Raw genomic sequence first — 23,346 nt, 5'->3', positions numbered from 1 at the left:
ATTGCTGCAGGTAAAGCTGCCTGCAACCTTTGGCAAGATGGCAAACATTGTGCAGGAACCGCAGGCGACTGCAGCTGTTCCCTCACCCTCCATCTTGAGAACGTGTCGTTGGGGGTGGCTACAGCGGTCCTCCATCATAAGAAGCGTGCAGACAGGACAAATAACTCCCCCCCAAAAAAACCCTAGGTCTCCCCCGACAAACGCTTGAGACTAGCTCCCCTAAATCTAAAAGATTGATCAAACTGTGCGCGCCGCTGCCCTGCAAGCTCTGATAAGCTCCTCCCACAGCTAATCACCTGCCTCAACAGAAACCCTGCCCCCTCTGACCTTTGCACAGGGAGAACAGCTAATCAGCCACAAAGAAACACACACAGGAGAAAAACCCTTTTTGCTCCTTCTTCAGCCGCTGCCCTACAAGCTCTGATAAGCTCCTCCCACAGCTAATCACCTACCTCAACAGAAACCCTGCCCCCTCTGACCTTTGCACAGGGAGAACAGCTAATCAGCCACAAAGAAACACACACAGGAGGAAACCCTTTTTGCTCCTTCTTCAGCTGCTGCCCTGCCCTGTTGAGAAGTTCTGTCTCTGGCTTACCCACAAGGTCTAAAGGTAAACACAATGTAGCTGTCTTCATCATTCCGTTCCAAGAAGGTGACACAGGTGTGCTTCTCCCAGTGGCGCATGGCCTGCCGAAAGACGGCTCGTTGGCTGCCTACAGGAAACAGAGAGAGGCCCAAAGATGACTAGAGAGGGAAGATGTCTATAGTCCTCACTCTGAGCTGTGTGAGCAATTGAACAATTGTCAAGATGAGCATGTGGAGTATATGAGACAGCATATTACAATTGCAATGGTGCTGTAGGAGGAAGTGCAGGTCTTAACCAGAGGGGAGTGGAACTCAGGACTGCTCTCTAGCATCTGAACAGGAAAGGGCAAGGTCACATCACCAGACTCAGGATTAGAGGGGGCAGGTCTCAGAGGGGACTTAGCCATGTTCCCCACAAGATGGAAAGAAAACTGCCCATGCTGTTTGTTGGCAGAGCCATAAATATTATTTCAGAACTGCACACATTGCAAAACAGAAAAACAGAAAACAAAGTCATCTGCGTAGGCCCTGCATATGCTTCTGTTGAGATGCAGATGACATAACCTGGATGTGAGTGTCAGTGATGGTTTGCTAATTTCTGAGTCCAGAAGAGAGCTACTAATAAAAACAAATTAACGAAAAAATATAAAATATATGACCTATTTGCCAGAGAACCCCTAATTTTGGAGTTTGCTCTGCTTGTTGCCACATATGATGCTTAACCTTAGAAGCTAGAAAAATGATCACAATCCAGTTTTCAGAGATTCTAAGTATAGGCTTTAACGTTTAATGGAAATTTAAATTTGTCTGTATCTGGGGGTTTTTTAAAGAGAGAGACTAAGATGAGTGAATAAAAAAATGAGTTGAATTTGGCCCAGTGCAGAGAGGTGTCCGTCTTGGTAGTGGAGCACAGAAGGGAGCTTTCTCTTGGCCCAATGCACTGCATGTTCATGTGGAACTTGGTTGTTAAATATTCATAGATGGCTTTAATTTCAAAACATATGATTTATTAATTTTCGATCCAATGGTATTGATTGGCATGTTGTTGCTGTCACTGTTGTTTTAAATCGCTTTTTATCCATCTTGGCTTGGTAGCTACTCTGTTGGTATGAAAGTGGCTGATGAAAACCCATCTTCACTCTCCCTAGCTTGCAGGCTTGACTTAAACTGAGGATTGAGCTTCCAAGGCATAAGAGCAAGCCCTGGTTAAAACTGGACAATAAATTTCTTACTTCATAGCCTGGAATTTAGCAACAGAACATCCAAGTACTTTTTGTTCAGATCACTAAGGAGATGAGGCAATTGGATTACAACTAACAGGGAACCAAAACAGAGCAATAGCCATCAGTGAAGCTGCTCAACATGATGTCCATACTTGAACCTAGAATCTAGATCACTGTTTCTCAAGCCTGGGACTCCAGGTGTTGTTAGATTACAATTCCCAGCATCCCTGGCTAGCAGGACCAGTGGCCAGGGATGATGGCAGTTGTGGGCTGGATCTAGATACATCAAAGAAGTGTTTCTGTTTAAAGCGTTGTAAATTTAAATAAGGAAAAGAGGTAGAGAACAGGAACTCCATGTCACCATCTCGTGGCACAATCTTATATCAAACATACATTGCATATAAATCACTTTTTCTTTACCGGTCTAGCTGAGTCTGTAGTCCAACAACAGCTGGAGACCCAAGTTTGAGAATGGTCTAGACAGGCAAGCGTCTGTTGTGGCCCCAAGCTGCCTCAGGTGGCCTCACCTACATCACCTGCTTTCCCTTTCAGTGGTTCAGCTTGGAGAGGAGTGAGGGTGAGGGTTCCGTGATTTCTAAGATGCAAAGAGCTGGGCAATGAGTGGAAGGAGAACAGGAAAGGCCTCAGCTGCAAGGCCTTCTAAGGGAGAATGAAGCACAATTTGTCCCATGCAGATTTTTTTGAGAAAGGCAGAAGCAACACTCAGAGGTGCCCTTAAAGGCTCATTACTGGAGAACCCCCACTTCTGGAGTAAGGCCTGCTGGGTTTTTTTGCATTCAATATGCAGCACACTGAGTTCCTGGAGGAGGGAAAATGGGATTCACATGCTCTGCAAAGCCTCTCCTACTAGCAGCATTCTTTTCCCTACAGCACATAACATTGTAGGGTTTCTGGCAAGAACGGAGTTCTCAGTTCAGTTCTCAGAGACTTGCACTGGCACATTCTTACCAATCCAGTTTGTTGAGAATTGATTACTCAGTTAAGGTATGGGGCAATTATTTATTTTAATGCAATCTCAATTACCTAAATCATTAAGATAATCAGATATCTGAATACAGATTGACATGGGAGCTACAGACTGAAGTATGTGGCATTTCTACTAGAATTCAGACATAGGGGATTTCCCTTGCATATTCCTTTGTACACACTGCATGCTAATAAGTGCTGAGTTCAGGTGTTTTCTTGTGCAGACACAACATAATCCCCAAGTCATCCTTATTCCACACTACTTAATCAATCAAAAGCACATTCTGGACTTGGATAGTTGGACAAAATTGAAGCTTTCTTTGTTAGGCCGAATTGCTGCTATTAAGATGAATGTATTGCCAAAAATGTTATTTTTGTTTCAAACACTACAGATTGTGGACAAAACGGAGTGCTTCCGGAAGTGGCAGAAAGATATATCTAAATTTGTCTGGCAGGGCAAAAAGCCCAGAATTAAGTTTAAGATATTAACAGATGCGAAAGAAAGAGGGGGCTTTGCCCTGCCAGACTTAAAGTTGTATTATGAAGCCGCAGCTTTCTGCTGGCTAAAAGACTGGCTACTTCTCGAAGACACTGACGTACTGGACCTGGAAGGTTTTAACAATGCTTTTGGTTGGCATGCATACTTATGGTATGACAAAGTTAAGATCAATAAGGCCTTTAAGAACCATATTGTCAGGAAAGCAGTGTTTAATGTCTGGACAAAATATAAAGACTTATTGGAAAATAAAACTCCAAGGTGGCTTTCACCTCTGGAGGCTAAGGCCCGAAAAAGACCCAATATGGAGGCCAAATGGCCAAAATATTGGGAAATATTAGAAAAAGATGGAGACAATTGGAAATTGCAGAGTTTGGAGAAAATGAAGGATAAGGTGCGAGACTGGTTACATTATGCTCAGATTAAAGAAGTTTTTAAAAATGACAAAAAGTTAGGGTTCCAGGTGGAGAAATCGAAGTTAGAAACAGAATTGTTAGAACCAAAGACTAAGGTACTATCCAGAATGTATAACTTGCTGTTAAAATGGAATACACAAGACGAAATGGTTAAATCGGCTATGATAAAATGGGCACAGGACATTGGGCATAACATTATGTTTGAGGACTGGGAAAGGTTGTGGACCACTGGGCTGAACTTCACCGCATGTAATGCTCTGAAGGAAAATGTAATGAAAATGATATATAGATGGTACATGACCCCAGTTAAACTTGCCAAAATATACCATTCGTCTGATAATAAATGTTGGAAATGTAAAGAAAATGAAGGAACATTCTTTCACCTCTGGTGGACATGCCCTAAGGTGAAGGTCTTCTGGGAAATGATATATAATGAGCTGAAAAAGGTATTTAAGTATACCTTCACTAAGAAACCAGAGGCCTTCCTTCTGGGTATTGTCGGCCAGAAGGTGTTAAAGAAGGACCGAACATTCTTTATGTATGCAACAACGGCAGCAAGGATACTCATCGCAAAAAAACTGGAAAACTCAAGATCTACCCACACTGGAAGAGTGGCAGATGCAGCTGATGGACTATATGCAACTGGCCGAGATGACTGGCAGAATCCGTGATCTGGGAGAAGAGAAGATGGAGGAAGACTGGGAGAAATTCAAGATGTATCTACAAAAACATTGTAATTTGGTTGAATGTCAAGAAGGATGCTCGATTATAAAAAATTGGCCACCACTAAATTAGATTTAAATTTGATGATAAGTGAGACTAAAAGAAAATATAAATTTTTTTTAGAAGAAGTGCTAGATTATATTTGAATGAGTGGACATGAGATTGTAAACAAGTTGATAATTTGTTTGGAAAAAACTTTTAACGATGTAAATGGGAGCGGGAGACGCGAGGGAGTCCAAAGAAGTGATGAAATTATGTTTGTGACAGAAGTAAGATTGTTTATTGTTTTGTGCATTTATATTTAAAAACTTTAATAAATATTTATAAAAAAAACAAAAAAACAAAAGCACATTCTGTAGGACGGTTATAATCCATTTTGTACCAAGAATGCTCTTCTCAAGCTGCCTGGCATAGCTCTTAAGTCTAGCACAGCCTTTCCTAGTGTGGTGCCCCCAACTGACTGGAACTGACAGGAGTTATAGTTCCAAACATCTGGACGGTACCAGGTTAGGGAAGACTGATGGAGTAAATGAGCATTAACCTGAGAGTATAAGGTTCTCTCCTGAAATGTAAGAGAAGCCAGTTAGTCTATTTTTCATGTTTTGTTTCAGGCGGAATAGTAGGCTTCACAAAATATGCAGTGCAGAGCAATCTGGCAATCTCTCCACAATATCTCTGTCTCACCAGAATCATGCTCTAGGCCTAGCAGTTTGCTCTTCTTCATCTCTGCATTTTAGGGGAGAATCACAGTTTCACAGTGTGTAAAACTTACCACTGAAATTTCCGCTGATCACATAAGGAATGACTCCATCTGGCCACACCCGCTCAAGGCGGGATGTGGCAGCCCGGCGGCTTCGAGGCTGCCCCCGCCCCTGCTTCCATCGCCTCCTCTGCTGCCTCCCGGGTCTCATACTGGTGCTGTTTGAACTGTTCCCTTTGATGGAGACAATAAAGAGGTTCATGAGCACAGCTCTTTCCCATTTTGTGCAGGGAGAATCCCTCACCCAACTTTTGTTCATTGACTTCAGGGCAGAACTGGCACGCAAACCCCACAAGAAAGATAAGCTTGAGTGACCTCCCTATTCCTCCCAAATAGCTGCCTGGGTTTTATTTATTACTATTATTTTAAATAATATTTATTAAGTTTTCCAATTTAACAATCCAATAAATGCCACATTAAAAACACTCCGAATTATAAAATAATCAAACAGTCCAAATATTAAGCCAAATCATAAATCTTTGTTTGACTTCCCATGCTCTGAGGTTGGAGGATTGCCATCATCTCACATTTGTGCTGCTTTCTTAATTAGTCCAGGTGGTTCCCATAAATCAATCCGATGTTAATCCTTTGTTCGTTTTCACAGCCTCTGAGTTCGTCCAGCAAGCGAGTTATATCAAAACAGTATGTTTCTGTGTGGGTGTTTATTTTCTTCTGTGTCTTTCACTTTTGCTTCTTCATGCCAGTTGTTATCCAATACAACACGTCCCAAAATGGAGGAAATCTGGCTTTCTGCCAATTGTTTCAGGCATATGTCCAAACCCTTCCGTTTTGTCTCATACCAGAACAGATAAGCCTGTACTTTACCTAGGAGTCTCAATTCCCATCTTCCACTCTTAACAGTCCATCAGAATTAATTGCAAGTTCATAAGTCTTTCCCACACAGTTAATGACTCACTCAGAGCATGCCTGTTAATTACGGTAAGTCTGAATTATCTTAAATTATCATCAGGAGTTTGCTCGCTCATGGCGGCGACTTTGGAGAGTTGCTGAAGAGACGCACAGTGTTTTCCACCCAGCGCCCCCTGCCCCCTCATTCCTACCAGATTGGGGGCAGGTATTGGGCGATCTGTGGGTGAAGCTGCCCACCCGGCCGGGGGGGGGGGGGCTGGAAGGATTTTTACTCACATTTCATCCTCAAAATATCCCATGCGAAATGGCAAAGATGTAACCAACAGCAAGCCAACCATGGCTGACCAAACCAGAAGTCTCAATGGCTGCCTGGGTTTTAAGTGCATTGAACTGCTTTGCTAATGCTTCTATTAAGATGCAGATCTCAGTTAACCACAATGTAAGTCCTGTTGAGTGAAAGAAACCACTAACCCTCTCACTACTTGTTCACCCTCCTTTCCCTCTGGCCCAGAAAAAAAGTGATGTGTGCAGACAGTAGATGATGCCACTTGCTTGCTCATTGGTTCTCTGTCTGGCAAACAGTGATGAGGAAGATGAGCATCAGCAAGCTCTGCGGCTAATGGCAAAGAGTAACTAGACCCACGGGGGGGGGGTGTCATGCTGGGGGTCCTGGAGAGTGTCTTGCCAAAGGGCCCACCGAAACTTGGAGCTGGCACTACATTCCTTATCAACCAATAGTCTAATGCCATTTTTCATGTGTCTAAAGATCCCTGCTGCCTGCCAAGGTAGGCTGTGACACTAGATTACAGATTGGGCTGTTATTTCATATCAATCAGTGAACTTCAGTTTTTCCCTCCGAGTTCATTTTCTCTCCTACTTCTCCTTATCCCCCCTCAGAATCCCACTTTTTGCTTTCTCCTCATTCTCTTGAGACACTCCTTTTTCCTCCTTTTCAGGGGGCAAGACAAGATGGGCCACTACTTACCACACCTGCTATTTATGCAAACAAGCTTGAACGGTGCCACATCTAGTTTGCCCCACAGGCTCCTGCCTCTTTTCTTGGGGGTTTCTGTTTGCTCCACTCAACCAGCCACTGCTAGGGAGGCCTTTCACTGCCCAGCCCCTCTGTGACAGAAAGGCAGGCAAGCCAATCATTGCCCAAAGCTTCTTGAGCATCACTGCTTCTGCCACCACCACCAAGTCTCTTAGTAATTTATTAGATAGCTAGTGACATCACAACTCTTACCACACAAATTGAATCCTATGCATTTTCTTAAACCACTCTTTGTCCAAAAATGCTGACTCCTTGGTGTGTCTTATACAGCCATTTTCCATTTTTGTAGGTTAGGTATTTATTGTGGTCTTCAAATTGGAACCAGTGAAGGCGGTGGAGGTCCTGTGTGAATGTCTGGAGGTGGTTGGAGGATGGATGGCGGCTAACAGATTGAGGTTGAATCCTGACAAGACAGAAGTACTGTTTTTGGGGGACAGGAGACGGGCGGGTGTGGAGGACTCCCTGGTCCTGAATGGGGTAACTGTGCCCCTGAAGGACCAGGTGTGCAGCCTGGGAGTTATTCTGGACTCACAGCTGTCCATGAAGGTGCAGGTCAATTCTGTGTCCAGGGCAGCTGTTTACCAGCTCCATTTGGTACGCAGGCTGAGACCCTCTCTGCCCGCGGACTGTCTTGCCAGAGTGGTGCATGCTCTAGTTATCTCTTGCTTGGACTACTGCCATGCGCTCTATGTGGGGCTACCTTTGAAGGTGACCCAGAAACTACAACTAATCCAGAATGCGGCAGCTAGACTGGTGACTGGGAGCAGCCACCGAGACCATATAACACCAGTCTTGAAAGACCTACACTGGCTCCCAGTACGTTTCCGAGCACAATTCAAAGTGTTGGTGCTGACCTTTAAAGCCCTAAACGGCCTCGGTCCAGTATTCCTGAAGGAGCGTCTCCACCTCCATCATTCTGCCCAGATACTGAGTCCAGCGCCGAGGGCCTTCTGGTGGTTCCCTCACTGCGAGAAGCCAAGTTACAGCGAACCAGGCAGAGGGCCTTCTCGGTAGTGGCACCCACCCTGTGGAACGACCTCCCACCAGATGTCAAAGAGAAAAATAACTACCAAACTTTTAGAAGACATCTGAAGGCAGCCCTGTTTAGGGAAGTGTTTAATGTTTAATAGGTTATTGTATTATAGTGTTTTGTTGGAAGCCGCCCAGAGTGGCTGGGGAAACCCAGCCAGATGGGCGGGGTATAAATAATAAATTATTATTATTATTATTATTATTATTATTATTATTATTATTAGTACTAGTACTACTATTATTATTGGTATGAAGCCATGGAAAACCCAGGTGGCAGAAGGCAGGTTGGTTGCTTAAACTGTTTTGCCTGCTGTCATGTCAAGAAAACAGGCCATTGCATCTTTTTCTTCTAGTGGATGGTATTAAGGCAGCTGCAAGACATGGCTAGTTTATTCAGATGCAATGCATATTTGACTGTGAAAAAGCAGTTTTCCCTCCAAAGCTTTGGCTGGTTTTGTTAACGCAAGAGCAGAAGAAGTGCAAGGGTTTATGCCAAGATCTTTGTCTCCAAATTGCCTGGAACGCTCTCTATTAGTCAAGCTGCCGCCACAGCCTACAGAAAGCCTATTACCTGGCAGGAGAACCTACCCCAAAGGCCCAGGGAGGAGGGCCCAGTGATCTGGCAAGGAGAAACTCAAAGCTAGGCTTTGTACATGCCAAACATGAGCAAGGAGTACCCAAGGCCTCCCTGCACTCCTCACAACATGAACCAGGTCCTTTTCACTGCCTCTTTGCCATGAAAAGTGGCGCTGGGTGACGGGGAGGGCCCAATCTGCACCAGAAAGGACCCAACGCCCACGGAGGCTTCACGGTCACATTTTGGTCCTCCCAAATGAGGACAAAATAGTGAGTTGCCAACCAACATTCCAAGTCAAATAACAAAATCCAGGTCTGCCAGATTTGACTGAAACTCTGGGCACTTTCTTCAGATACACTCTAAAATTCGGGGGGGGGGGTAAAAACAAACCCCAATACCTGAATAGCTTATGTTTTTAGTGAGCAATTTTGTTGGAATTAAATAATGTTGCTGCCTATATAACATCCTCCAGTCTTTCATCCCTTTCTCTTGAGGAGATTATCCCACAGTTAAACAAATGTCACTGTCAAGGAGATTTCATTTAAAAAACCACCCTGGGTAATAAATCTTCCAGTTGTTCCCTCTCTGCTAAAGAAATGCAGACAGTTACATGGGTGTTCTTGAGGATGGCTGAGAAGCAGACCCATGTGAACCCAGATACCTTTGTCCTGTGCCTGATGAACCTGGATCCTGTCAATATTATCCATGGACCTGAGCCAGGCTGGCTGCACCCTCTTCCAGGCTCTCCCAAAGTAACAGCAGCTGAGCTAACAGTGGTCTCCTGACCCTTGACTTTCAACAGAAGCATGATGAATATAATGCAACCCTATAACACTTTCTTTATCTTTGCTGCACTGACATTCCTCATCTCCATTCAGTCTCATTTTAGAAATCCTTTAGCTAAGACTACAGTGAAAACTAAAATGAGTCTACAGAATGGAAGAAACAGAAATCAGGTTTGGAAATGGAGCATCACAAAGCACATCCCAGCTGTCAACTACTGAATTCACAGGAAAGGCCTCCTGAGTTCTGCCTTCTGGAAAAAGGGTTAGTTTGCACAATCAGCAGAATCAAGTAGCAAACTTTTTTTTCTAGACTGTCCCCAAAAGAAAATGAATTAGATACCATTTGCAAAATGGGTTTTAACGCAACAAAAACAAAACCATATTTTCCATCCTGTGCAACTCACCTGTTGCAAGTGTAGCAGATACATTTTTGAAATACATGTGGTGAGACTATAGAAAACTTTAGAAATTCTTTCACGGTGGTTCAGAAATAATCTGCGTAATGAAAATTGCACAGTCCAGTTCAGTTACAATTCTGCTATATCTAAAAATTCTGGTTAAATTTGAAATACAAATAAACAGAGTCAACCTGGGCCCTGCTAGGCCTATATGGTCATCCTACCCAGCAGCTGTTTTATGCACACAGTAGGGCAGCCTAATAATGGGTCAACATGTAGGACACTCTATGCCACTTTGGAGTCTCTTTTGTAGAAGCAGCTGGGACCGTTGTGCATATATTTGTTGCTTTCAATAAGACTCATGGGGACCATGCGGCCTAAACAGATGTGAAGGTATAACATGTGTTGATAGATCAGTGCTAGAAGTGTGACAAAGTTCCCTGCATGGGTGTGGGGAAGGGGAATCTTAAGCACACCCTGAACAATAGGTGTGGGTTAGGGTTTTGGAGAGTGTGGTGGGTCACTCCTTTGCTTAACAATATAAAATGTTAATATGCAAGCTAGCTGACAATAATTGACAGTAACTGGTGGGTGTAAGCTGCCCAGAGTGGCTGGGAAAACCCAGCCAGCTGGGCAGGGCATCACCATCACCATCATCATGTGGGTGGGAGATGGGGGGTCCCTCACCTCCTCTTCCTCGCTTGAACAGTCAGTAACCCTGAGGCAAGATGCCTACTTCAATGGGCAATTACCAGTTCACAGAGTTTTCAGTCAGTTCTGAAACCATTATAATGACCGTAAACATTACTATTATTTTTGAAAAGCTAAAGAACCAGACTGAGAATAGCTAAAAACTTGAAAGTGAGAACTGAAGCGAAACGTACAAGTGATAAGTAATCCAAACTAGTACTGAGAATCAGATTCTACCCCGGGCCGTGTGTTAAGACATGCTATCCAAGTTCCAGTACAATAAGATTGCTCATTTGCTACCAGAAACACGGGTTTGTCTCTGTGTGTGCATTGTCTGAGTCCTAGTTGTATGGAGATGTGCAACTGTACCTGAGGAGTTAGTGGCAGTTCTCTCAATGGTGTGCCGTGTGAGATCCACAACCCGATCCACCTGGAACATCTTGAGGTCTTCTTCGTCCAAGGCAATGTCTCCTAAAAAGGCAACTGTGGAGGGTGGAGAGAGAGAGAACTTGTGAGGAAGAAGTTCAGTTCTGGTTGCTTTGTCTAGACCTTGAAGGAATGTGTGTGTTTTTTTAATGGATGAGAAAGCAGGACACATTTGCCCGCTTTGCACGTGATTTGTGTGAGAAACACCACGGTCACCAAGGGGAAGGGGGGAAGGGGACCAGTATGGGGAAGCAGGAAACAAAAGACCTCAAATGCACATTAGAAACAGTTTATTGAGGCAAAGACAATGTGTTTTTGAGGGTTTTCCCTCTAGTGTAACTGAGGTTATGCACACACTGGACTGTTAATGTGCTGATGGATTTCACAGATCTGGGATAGCTCAGTCAGTAGAGCATGTGATACTTAATCTCAGGCTTGTGGGTTCGAGGTCCATGTTGGGCAAAAGATTTCCTGCACTGCAGGGGGCTGCACTAGATGACTCTCATGGTCTCTTCCAACTCTACAATTCTATGATCCCAGTTTTGCACGAACCTGCCCTATATATAGTGTGTCATTGGAAGCATGAGGGCTGTTGCGGCTGTGCACCTTTAACTTTTTTAAAAAATTGAAATACAAGAGCAGTTCTGTGCCGAATAGCCATTAGAAAGGGTTTGATTGTCTTAATTTATATAGTTCATCTATGCTGAAGATCAGGACGCAGGTGGTGCTGTGGCTTAAACCACAGAGCCTAGGACTTGCCAATCAGAAGGTTGGCGGTTCGAATCCCTGCGACGGGGTGAGCTCCTGTTGCTCGGTCCCTGCTCCTGCCAACCTAGCAGTTCGAAAGCGCATCAAAGTGCAAGTAGATAAATAGGTACCGCTCCAGTGGAAAGGTAAACGGCGTTTCCGTGCGCTGCTCTGGTTCGCCAGAAGCGGCTTAGTCCTGCTGGCCACATGACCCGGAAGCTGTACACTGGCTCCCTCGGCCAGTAAAGTGAGATGAGTGCCGCAACCCCAGAGTCGGTCATGACTGGACCTAATGGTCAGGGGTCCCTTTACCTTTACCTATGCTGAAGATCTGTCCTTTCCATTTGCACTTTTGTGCACGTTCAACCAGACAAGCACTTTCAACTGAACACTTTCTCACTGTGTCACATTCACACTAGTGTCCAATGTTCAATGGGGTGTATTTGTACTGTGTGCCCCCTCAGCTAGTACTTCTCCATCCTCCCTCAGTTCCAGAAACCTGAGCTCCATTGTAGGCAAGGGCACAGGTATTTGTTTATCTGTGTACACAGCCAATTTGTTTAATTTGTTGAGATTGATTTTTTTCAATATATCAGACTTGCAGAAAACAGCAGAAGCCCACTGAAGAGCACCTCATCAAAACCCCAGCCTTGAAGACTTTTGTCTTGTTCTCTGATTTTACTTTTTAAACTTGCTAATTCAGCATATTCCATCAATTTCCATTCCCTTTCGTAGATACTGCATCCTCCTGCCATTTGGGGGCATAGTACTCTCGCTGCCGTAGTTGCATATAGAAACAAATTCCTTTGATTCTTTGCTGCATCTGCTCCAGTTATCCCTAAAAGAAAAGCTTCTGGTCTTTTGGGGAGAGTCCTCTTCAAAAAACATTTCATTATGTATCATCTCCCAAAATCCCTGAGTTACTCTGCAAGTCTACCACATGTGGTAAAATGTACCTCACTTTCTTCTTCTTTCTTCTTCTTAGTAAATAATGATGTTTGATATACAATGATCTTGGCAGCAAATTGTAATAAACCAACACTGATAAAAGACAACAGGAAGCATCTACTAGCATGCGCACTGAGCAGTGCAAATAGTGCACATGCAAGTCAGGAGTAGAATGCGACAGCTGTAAACTGGTCAGACTTTAATTCCCCCAAGACCCCTGCAAAGTCCCTGAATATCGCAATCTGCTTCTGTCTTTTGCTTGAAGCAGCATCTGATAACTCTCCATGCTACTTTTGGATAAGAGAATTCCAAAATAAAGCCTGAAGAAATGTATTACTAATATCTTCGTCCCATTAATAGAATGTGATACAGCTTCAAAAGAAGAGCACCAAAAAACCTTCATTAACGGAACTGGCTTTTTTGCAGCTGTATCACATTTGTGGCTCAGGCATCCTGTGATCAGCCAGGATCTGCAGATCTCCGTCCTCCTTCTGCTGCTCCCAGCCCAGCAGTCTCTAACCAGTAAGAAAAAAATGCATGATTAATCCCCAAATGCATGACCTTACAGTTTATACTATTCCATTTCATTCCATTTCTATGACTCTAGTTCATGAGGTCATCTGCTTTTCCTTGCAGAATTCCTAGATCTTTATTGTATTAAAATATTTTCTAAATTTTGTTTTTCCAGATTTCATCAACACACTTCTACTTCCGTCCACAGACTGTTTGCTAAAATGTAAATAAAGTAGTCCTGGGACCAGTCCCTACTGAACTTAAATTAGTTAATTCTTTCTAACTTTAAAACTTGCTTATAGCACAAAACTCTTGTCATTTTACCTTTAGTTAGTTTCTGTAGGGCCTGGATCTCGTTTCCCTGTTTAAATCATAACATTAATATTGTGTGGTATAAAATGCTTTACTGAAATCCAGGCATATTGTATGTATCAATTACAACTCTTCTCTGTCCAGTGAATAGCTCTCATATAAAAAAGGATGAAACCATGATCTTCTGTCCTGCATCTTCAAGGAAACCACACTACTATATGTCACATTAGGTAGTTGTTTTTTTTATTCCTTTAGTATTTATTTCAGAGACTTGCTTTAAGGGATATAGTTTAAGTCCTGTATGTTTGGGGAGGGGTCCATAGTGTTGGCATCTTGACCAAAGTCTAGGCCTTTTCCCTGAATTCTGAAAAGCACTTTAAAAAACACAACTACTATTTACAGAGAAATAAATGAAGGCACACTTGTTGCTTAAGAATTGTACTAGCTTTATTTTAAACATGCTGTCTAATAATACTGCTTCCATTTGTTCTCTAGGGCAGTGTACTATGTTGAGTTCTACCCCAGAGTTCTACCCTAGTTTCAACTGCTGGGTGCTCTGGTAGGTTGGGTTTTCAATGGATAACTAAGCCATCCAATCATTTGTGTCTTGCCGTCTTCAAAGAAATTCAGGGCAGCAGACATGTACCTTGTACTCTCACAACAACCCTGCAACCTGAACAGATATCTGAACTCACTTCTCCCTAGATCAGAGCTTTCCAAACTTTTCATGTTGGTGACATACTTTTTAGACATGTATCGTTTTGTGACACAGTAATTCAGTTTTACTAGCAAACCAGAGGTTAAACTAACCCTTTTCCAGCCCCGGGAGGAACGTTTGCGAGACACACCTACACACTGCAGCCAATTCACTAATGTGGTGCGACAAACAGTTTGGAAAGCTCTGCCCTAGATTAAGACTACTTGCTACAGAATGCATTGTCCAGATTTGCTTTCCCCCCTACCACCTCCATATTAAGATGGATCTAATAAGACAGACCACTGGAAAATATAAATGCTATAGCCTCCCGCCACCAATTCCCAACCTGCCCAGAAGGATACTTTGATACCATTATCAAATGCTGCAGAGAGATTCGGGATAATTATTAAATTTACACTCCCCATGTCCTCCTCCTCCTCCTCCATCACGACAACCAAGGCAATTTCAGGCTCTGCAGAGCAGTGAAGCTTCAGTTCCAGGTTCCCATGACTGCACAATGGCCTGCCAACAACTTCTAAATCTTATTTCCACAACCCAAAGTGCTTTTCAAAAATAAAAATCAATGCTCATAGTTTTTCCCCAATGTAGACATTCCAGATAATGAATGCTATCCTGAGCAATATCATCAGGGATGCAAGGAATGTAGACAATATAGCTCAAGGTCTCTTTATGTCGGGGTTTCGTCTCAAAGACTGGGATGAATTGGCTTTATCATCAGATGGTGGGTGTGTGGAGGGTGTGTGGAGTAGCTAATCTAGGGGTAATATTTGCTCTCTCCTTTTGAGAGCTTGGTTCTTCCAACCCTCAGGATGAGGTGAGGAATAAAACTTTCGCTTCAGCAAAGCTACACCTTCGAAAGAATGCCACAGCCCCATCCTTCTCATCTGCCTTTATATGAGAGCACAATGCATGCAGGGAGGCAGCTGCCATGACTGATAGTGCCTGAGTACCCCATCAGCTCACCGGCTCTGCTGGCAGCTACAGTGTTTGAACATCTGGCTCCCAGAAAGACTGCTGCATGTCTTAGAGATATTTTTTTAAAAAAATTACTACACAAATTGTTTTAACCTTGAACTTCTTTTGCAAATTCCCTTTCTAGTACACCCCCCCTTTTTTTTCTCTCTGCACACACATGCTGCTGAGCCAATCTGAGCTCATACAGCCAAGGGATACTCAAATAACCTCCTATTCATTTGCCACACAAAGTATCAAAACCATATGGTCTAGCTGAAAGAAATGGATAACAAGCCCTGCTCCCTGGGAGAGAACCTGGACTCAGTTCCCTCCTCCCATAGCCCAATTCAGGGACACTTCCCCACTCTAGGCAACTAATACCAGAGGACTCAAAGTTCAGAGTGTGTATGCAAAGGTCCACATTCTGCAATCAGCAACACTGAATTCTGTAATCAAAATAACACATGTCCCCATTTGCGCCCCCCCCTCCCAATCTACAAGTTGTGTCATTTTAAGACGTGAAGCATGTCTGTGTAACTCTGGGGGGCCAATCTCAGAAGTCTAAGCTTTGCCTGAGCTCACAACCCACTGGAGGAGGCTGCTGGGGAGCCTGATGCTCACAGGTGCCATTCCCTACACTTAAAACCTCTCAACTCTCCCTTGGCAACTGAGGGTGAAACAGGACTCCTTAACTAATCCAGCTGGGGATGCCAGCTGCTGGTTTCAAATCTGGATACATAAAATATTTAATATCTGCAAAAGCATGTTTGCATGCTTTATTCTGCTAATTTTCTCTTTCAAAGAATTTCACCTAATAAGATATTCCCAAACATAGTGCCCATGCAGACAGATGCATGAAAGGAAACTCTAAGACCTAATCCAAAGAGGGTGGTGCACGGATGCCACAATGGATAAAGGAGTGTGTCGTGTTCTTTGTGTTAGAAGTGTATATCGAAAAAGCATGCCATGTCTCCACACAGGCATCCTGGGGACAGCGAACACGCTGGGCTGATCAGCAGACTCTGCATTTGCTTTGCCATTTAAAAGTTCCTTGAGGGAACAAAGAGACAGCCACCAGCCAGAACTTTGCACAGAGCAAAATCATACAATGGGAATAAAGGCTATGTGGCAAAGCAATCCTGGAATGTGACACATGAGGATCCTTGGCGCACAGAATGGAAACATCTGCAGTCAGTGAGTGAAAGCAGGCAGAAAGAGGCCTCTTGGTGCCCAGCTCCCGAAATGGACCAATTGCATCCCAAATTCATAGTGATTTGTTGGAAGCAGCACAGCTCCTACTCAGCATCTCCACCACCTTCCCCCTCCTTTTCTGACCCAGCTTGGTGACCCCTGGAGTGACGGCCCCCTGTGACAAAAGGGTGGCACCTTATTCCGACATGTGCAGCAAATAACACAATTGCCAAATGCAAAGAATGTACAAGTGGGTTCGCCTTTATTAGCTCCACTTTTGTAACCATATATCAAGAGCCACCTATCACCTTGTACAGCTTCTTGAAGGACGTATTTAAAGGCATCTTTAAAATCCTTTCTAGCACCTAGGCTTATTTCCTCCATCCCCAGGAAGTTGTATGAGATGCCTATTTGACACTGCAATTCCCACTGCAGAGCACATTAGACAGGATGCAGCTGAATCACACTCCCTAACTCTGAAACACAGCTGCTTCCAGTTGGAAAGACCTGGCTGTTGAACAGGGCCAGGCTGGGCTCAAGACATGTCCAGTCCCTCTGATGAACTCAGGGGATGCGTCTCCTGGGAGTTCTGTTGAGCAAGCGCACTAAAATTAACAGGAGATGTGCAAGAGCACTACTAGAGTGTCATTTTTCATACAACAGGATGGTCAGACCCTATAAAATAGGCTTGTTTAATTAATTACTTATTTCATCAAGGAGACTCAAGGTAGCTAACAAACAGTATTAAAACTGGAACAAAAACAAAAGCTTGAAGATATGTGGAAATAAAATTACAGTATCTAACCTGTTTAACAAATTTCAGCAGCACAAAAGTAACACAGAACTGAGCAAGCAAGAATTATATAATTAACCAAGAGCCTTCTTTAAAAGTCAGGTCTTTGCCAACTGCCTGAAGCAATATAGCGGAGGAGAAGTGCCTCTGTCTGACCCCAACCTTGCCTCTTGAGGTTGAGGGATTTGGAGCAGGACACCAGCTCCTTCTTGCAAAGGAAAATAGAGAAGATGCCAGCTCTTAAGGTGCCATCTAAAGGTAAAGACCACCTTGGAACAAGCCTGAAAACTAATAGGGAGCAAATGAAATAATGTAAAGCTGGAGTTAAAAAATCCACAATCTGGCTGCAGAATACTGTGCTAAATGAAGTTCCCAAACACTTTTCAAGGGCTGCCTCACATAGAACATATTAACTTAGGTCTGCTGTTGTCAGGAGGGGCTGTAGATGGTGTACCAACCAAAGCTGGAAAAAGACACCCTTTGCCACTGAAGCCACCTGCATATCCAACAGGAGCGCCAAAAGGAGTACTCCCAAACTAGGTGCAATGCCTGATCTTTCAAGAGGAGTGCAACCCCATCCACAACTGGCTACAAACACAACTCTGAGTCACATGGTCCACCTACCAATAATCCTTCCATGTTGACTGGATTAAGTTCCAGTGTACTGCACCCCAGCCAGTCCTTTGCAGCTATCAAACAGCGGTTTGGCCTTTCAACTGCCTTCTTAGAACCCAAATCTCTAGATGACCTCCCCAGAAGAGAATGGGGGACAAGATGGAGCCTTGTGAAACTCCATTGGGAAAGGCCATTGAGGAAAGCAGCAGTCCCCCAGAGCACTTTCTAGAGCCTCTCTCAGGAATGAATGGACAGTTCAGCACCATGCCCCCAGTTCCCATCCCTTCAACATGACCCAGAAGGACACCTTTGTCTATGTTATCAAACCAACAGGGTGACACTTCCCCTACCATCTACCAGCACAGATCACAGAGTGACCAGAGCAGGCCAAAATCCAAACTGGAATGGATAATTGTTTCCATCGCTGTGGTCCATGCACACTCCCCAAATGGGTATTAGACATGGAGTGATAGTTGGGCAAGTCTGAGGGGTGCAAAGAAAACAGGCCATATCATTGCCTCTTAAGACGGAGGGTGTGAAGCCCTCTCTAAGCGAGGCATTTCTTACACAGGCTGTGTGCATAAGCCTGACTATTGATTTTATCAGCCAGGACGGGCAAAGATCAAGAACACAGGTCAGTGAACGTACTTCTCCAAAGGTTTTGTCCACTTCCTCAGGGCCAACAAGCTGAAAGGTATCCAGTAAAAAAGGACAAACCTATTCCCTATTTTCCCATGGAGCCTCTACGGACAAACAACAGCCCAGGTCAGGGTAGATTCAAGTTATTTTATTGGCAGAGAGCTTTGCAAACAAAGTGCTTTGCAAAGCAAGTTTCTGTGGCCTCATATAACTCTTTTCAATGACCATGAAGTTAAAAAGATCCTTCACAATATAAAATAGCTCTGCTGTATATCACTGAGCAGATACAGCAATGGAGGGAAATTTAGCAGTCTTTGTCACCATCATTGCCACAGAATACTTTCAATAACGAGCTCTTAACTGTGTTCTGTCACTCAGCGCAAATCTTCCTCAGCTATCATTGTAGCCTTTCCCTCTCTCATTTATTGAGCTTCTAGGTCCTCAATAAACCATGGGTGGGTGGGTGTGCTAGTGGTCCCATCAGAGGGAAAAGGGTGCTTAGGACTTATTGTGCCAATTGCCTGAGTCATTTCTGTGTTCCACAGACTGGCCAGAGCACTGGTGGAACTGCCAAGCCATTGCAGTTGGGAAATACCCGAGCCATCAGGAATCTCTTTGAATCCATCAGTCTCCAGGGGCAGATTTCCTTTAATTGGCACCCCAATCCTGTAGAGTTGGACAGCTGAGCAGAACCTAACTTTATCAGGCAATGATCTGACCATGGCAACAGGTGCACATTGAGCTCCCCCCACCTTCAGTTCATGGCCACCATGCCCAAAGCAAAAAGTGAGGTTAAGCTAATGTCCTACAAAATGAGAAGGTCCAGATACTGCTTGAGTTGCCATTAAGGCCATGAAGTCCAGAGTTGCCCCAGGAAGGATATCTTTCACATGAAGACTGAAGACACCCAGGACAACAAAGCTGGGGGACTCAAATGCTGCCAGAGATTACCTCTGTCAGTTCAGGCACGGAAACTGTTAGAAAGCAGGGTAGGTAGTACAGTAGCAAAATCCCGATCTTGGTCTGGATATGAAACTTCACATGCAGGCATCCAAACCCAGTAGATTGCAGGCCAGGACCATGGGCAAGGGAGACAACCAGCAATGGCAATGCTGCCACCCGGCTTGCTGGGCCTGTGCTGCTGCACCACCAAGTAAACTTGGTGGGCCCAACTCAGAAAGATAAAAACATTCCCTCTCTCACATATCCACACAGACTCAATGGTTCAAAACAAGCCAGTGTGATCATCCAGGAGTAAAGCTGAGGTAATAGCAGATTTCCCTTTCACTAACCTGGAATTAAAAAGCACAATAGAGCCAATGGAGAACTGATATGGCATAGCTGAGGACCACATTTGGACAGAGGCATGAGTGAAGGTCTAGCCCCCCCTGAGATGCCTCTATCCTTGTCTTCTCACCTGGATCCAGATGGGGGCAGTGACAGTTATTGCAGCCATTGGAAAGCTCACTCCAAGTTTGCAGTGAGGTAGTTGCCCACAGGTCATGCCCAGCTTTGACAGTGAGCCTGAGAACATTTGCCTGTAGCCAGTTTGGTGGGGCTGCTGCATGTGCTTAATAGACTTCAAAGTATTCATAAGCCCAGAGCAGAGATAAGCTAAATTAAAGAGGAGACTTTGGGAAGACTTCCTGTTCCCAAAAGGAGCAATATGGGAAGCATAATTGCGTGGTCATGCTTATGTGGCAAAAGAATGAGAAGATTCACAGAAGACTGAATTTTTTTCATAATGAAAATAACTCCTTAATAATCTGAAAAAGGGGATTCATGGAAGTGAAAAGAGAGACTATTCAAGGAGGGGTAAATGTGTCATGAGAAAGGCAAAAGTCACCAATAAGCTGCAGCTAGCTGGAGTGGGGGGAGGGGAAAGACTAGACAACAGTTCCCAGCATCCCTAAACTGCAGGCTTGACATTGTAACTCACCCCCCCCCAGCTTGTCATTGTGTGCTAATTAGGGACTGATTTATCACAACTCTGGTAAGTCAGTCAAGCCAGCTTCATAACCCAAGGTTTGAAACTTGTTTGCTTTGCAACTGACCAGAGTTTGTGACAAACTAAGATCACGCCACTCACTACAAGCGGAAACGAGGGGAAATTAACAATAATTCTGATAAAATCCTCCTTCTGGCTGTGTCAGAGGCGGTGGCGAGGAAGTCAAGAGCCTGAGGTTCTACTTGGGTTTCTTCCAGCTTGTACATGTAGCACTAAACCATGTTTTAGCATTAGGTACAAACGCAGCCAGATTATACTTGCCAAAAGGCTCTTTTTTGTGTGTTTGCAGCAGCAGCAGACTAACACAGCTATCCCTGAGTTTACCAGAGCAGGAGATCTGAACATGGTCAAGTAAGGATAGGGACAGAGCGGATAAGGCTACAGCAGGATGGAAAAATACTGATGTCCGCATCCTGTGAAATAGGACCACAGCAGTGGCTAGAAAGTGCATCATAACCCACAGCAAGGAAGCATCTAATGAACTTGCCATATTGTTCCTGACCAGCTTGGGCCCCCAGGCTCCCTGACACAGTGCCTTGTTCTGCTCAGACCAGCCCATTTACTGAAGTTGTTGTCACTCGGCAGAGGTACATCTGACCCCATGGAAGGCCTTGTCTGAGGTGCTGCCACATTGTGGAGCAACCTTCTACAGTGTGCAAATGTTTTGCAAGCTGGTAAAAACATACCTGTTCACACAAACATTCTCGGGCACTGATCCGCACTACCAGCTCTACTGAATTTTGGATAGCTGACTGTTTCCCCGATCGGTCTGTGAATGATTTTAAACAAGCAAGCAAGCAAGCAAGCAAGCAAGCAAGTAAGCAAGCAAGCAAATGTTGGCCAGACGGAAGGAGAGAGCAATCAGTTTTTCTGTGATTTCACTCATGTGGAACTGGCATGTGGTGCAGAATTTGGATCCTCATAATTAGCAGCTTTCTAGTCCTCATGGCTCTGGAGAAACACTTGAGGATTCGCAGACTGTCTCCACTAAAGGTTGGAACTTTTTTGCACGAGTGGAATATTCTGGAGATGTGCTCTGCATCCTGCTCTCCACACCTCTGGTCCCCCTATGCAGGCATCCATCCTGGTTTGCCCCCCGTGCATGAGTCTCTTAGAACTCTAAAAGATTAATTTAGAATAAAGATGGCTCATGCAAAATAAGCAAACCTTCTTGACAATGGTGTGTGGTGAATTTTCTTTGCAGGGCTAGAATTAGGGCTAGTTGCCAGGTGAAACCTGCCAAGAGCAAGGAAGGGGGCTCAGCAGGAGCTTGGCAGGGCTCTAGCAAGGGCAGCCTGCACAGAGCACCCCTCGCCATGCCAAAAAAGGCTGGAGTCAGGCTGCCTCTACTCCTTGCCCTTCCCTCCTATAGCCCTGCTCAACACCTTCTTTCCCATACAGGTGATATGCTGCCCACCCACCCAGCCTGCCCTCTCCCCTCCCCCCCATACAGGCTCCTCACCTACCTTACTGCATGCACACACATGGGAGAGGAGTGAGGTGAAATGCCCCCCCACTTCCCTAACCTCCAACATTTATCCACTGAAAATAGGGATTCCATATTCCAAAATAGTAATTTTACTATTTATACCCCACCCATCTGACTGGATTGCCCCAGCTATTCTGGGGGGCTTCCAACATACATAAAAACATAAGAAAACATTAAGAAAACTTCCCTATGCTGGGCTGCCTTCATGTGGCTTGGGGGTCGGATAACTCCAACATTTCTCTAATGAAAATAGGGACAACCTACCAGACCCTCCAATATCTATCTGGTGAAAATAGTGACATCCTAAGGAAAAGCAGGACATTCCAGGATCAAATTAGTAACTGGGATGACGTCTGTAAATCTGGGGGTGTCCCTGGGTCTGCAGTTCCCTCAAGAATATGTGTGGGCACCCTATTGCTGCTCCCCACTTCCTTCCTTCCCAACCTACCTTCTGGGTGCCTGACCATTTGCTAGAAAGGCTGGGGGTGATGGGTGGGCGGAGAATTCAAACACCCTGCCCCATCACTCCTGGGAGAAGGAAGGCAGGAAAATCCAACACATTTGGAGCTCTTAAGTACGCCACGATCAATAGCAAGGAGATCTTTGGATAAATTTCTACTTTTGAAATGATTCACACATCTAGGGAAGGGGCCCTAAAATTACATGAGCAAGCGCCATTTCAGTCCAGGAGATATCAGAGTGCGTGTTACTGGATAAATGTTTGAGGAGCTGCACTTCGGGTAAAACATAAAATGTAACACAACAGATGTTGAAAAGTAATGGTCAATGTATCAGAGCTGCTTTGTCAAAGAAAGACCTCCTTTCAAAATGTTATTTAAAGCTATGCTCCTAAACACACTTTCTAGAGGCTAGATCTGGAAGAAAATGTAAGCCAAAAGAAAGGAGTGCTACTGTTTCTATTATTTGCATCAAAGTGGGCTATAATTTGAGGGGCTTGGTGTCTCCCTCATGCCAGTCCCTGCTTAGCTGAATTTTGACACTTTTGTCCTTCATGCAGCCAAATTAGAAGGAGGCTGTGAGCATTAAGAAAATGGCAGCAGGGAGGACAGGACAAGATGGAAAGAGGGAACAACCATCAAGCAGAAGAAGCTCTGAGAGTTCAGGCACGGGCCTCTTTCCATGGAATTATTAAGCCATGAAGATGCCCAAGGTCTGAACCCTCTCTCCCTTACAGTATTTAGACAGTTTAAAAACTCTTCTTTGAAGGCATCCGCAAAAACCACACTGCCATTCCCCTGCCCACCATCCAAAGAAGCCATCAATTGCCAAGGAAAGCGGTGAGGCACGTGAAGCAGGGAAGGCTCCTCTTGAGTGGACTCGGGGAAAGGGCTTCCTTCCTTTGCCCTCTGAACATCCTGCCCCATGCCCCTGCCAGG

The 23,346-nt window shown here is 44.5% G+C and overlaps 1 protein-coding gene across 3 annotated transcripts in view; it reads right to left on the bottom strand.

Annotated features, from left to right (window-relative positions):
• Window positions 1–23,346, bottom strand: part of BMP1 (bone morphogenetic protein 1) — a 183,055-nt gene that overhangs the window by 106,551 nt on the left and 53,158 nt on the right. For 2 of the 3 annotated variants that reach the window (XM_081843862.1, XM_081843860.1), the window contains exons 2-4: window positions 10,966–11,079; window positions 5,203–5,364; window positions 596–713 (exon numbers count right to left, since the gene is read on the bottom strand). In XM_081843862.1, coding sequence (XP_081699988.1) covers window positions 596–713; window positions 5,203–5,364; window positions 10,966–11,079 — 394 coding nt within the window. Of the gene's footprint in view, window positions 1–595; window positions 714–5,202; window positions 5,365–9,912; window positions 10,004–10,965; window positions 11,080–23,346 lie in introns of those variants that run through there. The other variant, XM_081843861.1, reaches the window with a different exon arrangement.

Source organism: Podarcis erhardii (assembly GCF_964252035.2).
Source record: "Podarcis erhardii genome assembly, chromosome: 16".
Classification (NCBI taxonomy): domain Eukaryota; kingdom Metazoa; phylum Chordata; class Lepidosauria; order Squamata; family Lacertidae; genus Podarcis; species Podarcis erhardii.
Note: the sequence above shows the minus strand (reverse complement) of the source record. Positions and strands in the feature narration are given on the sequence as shown.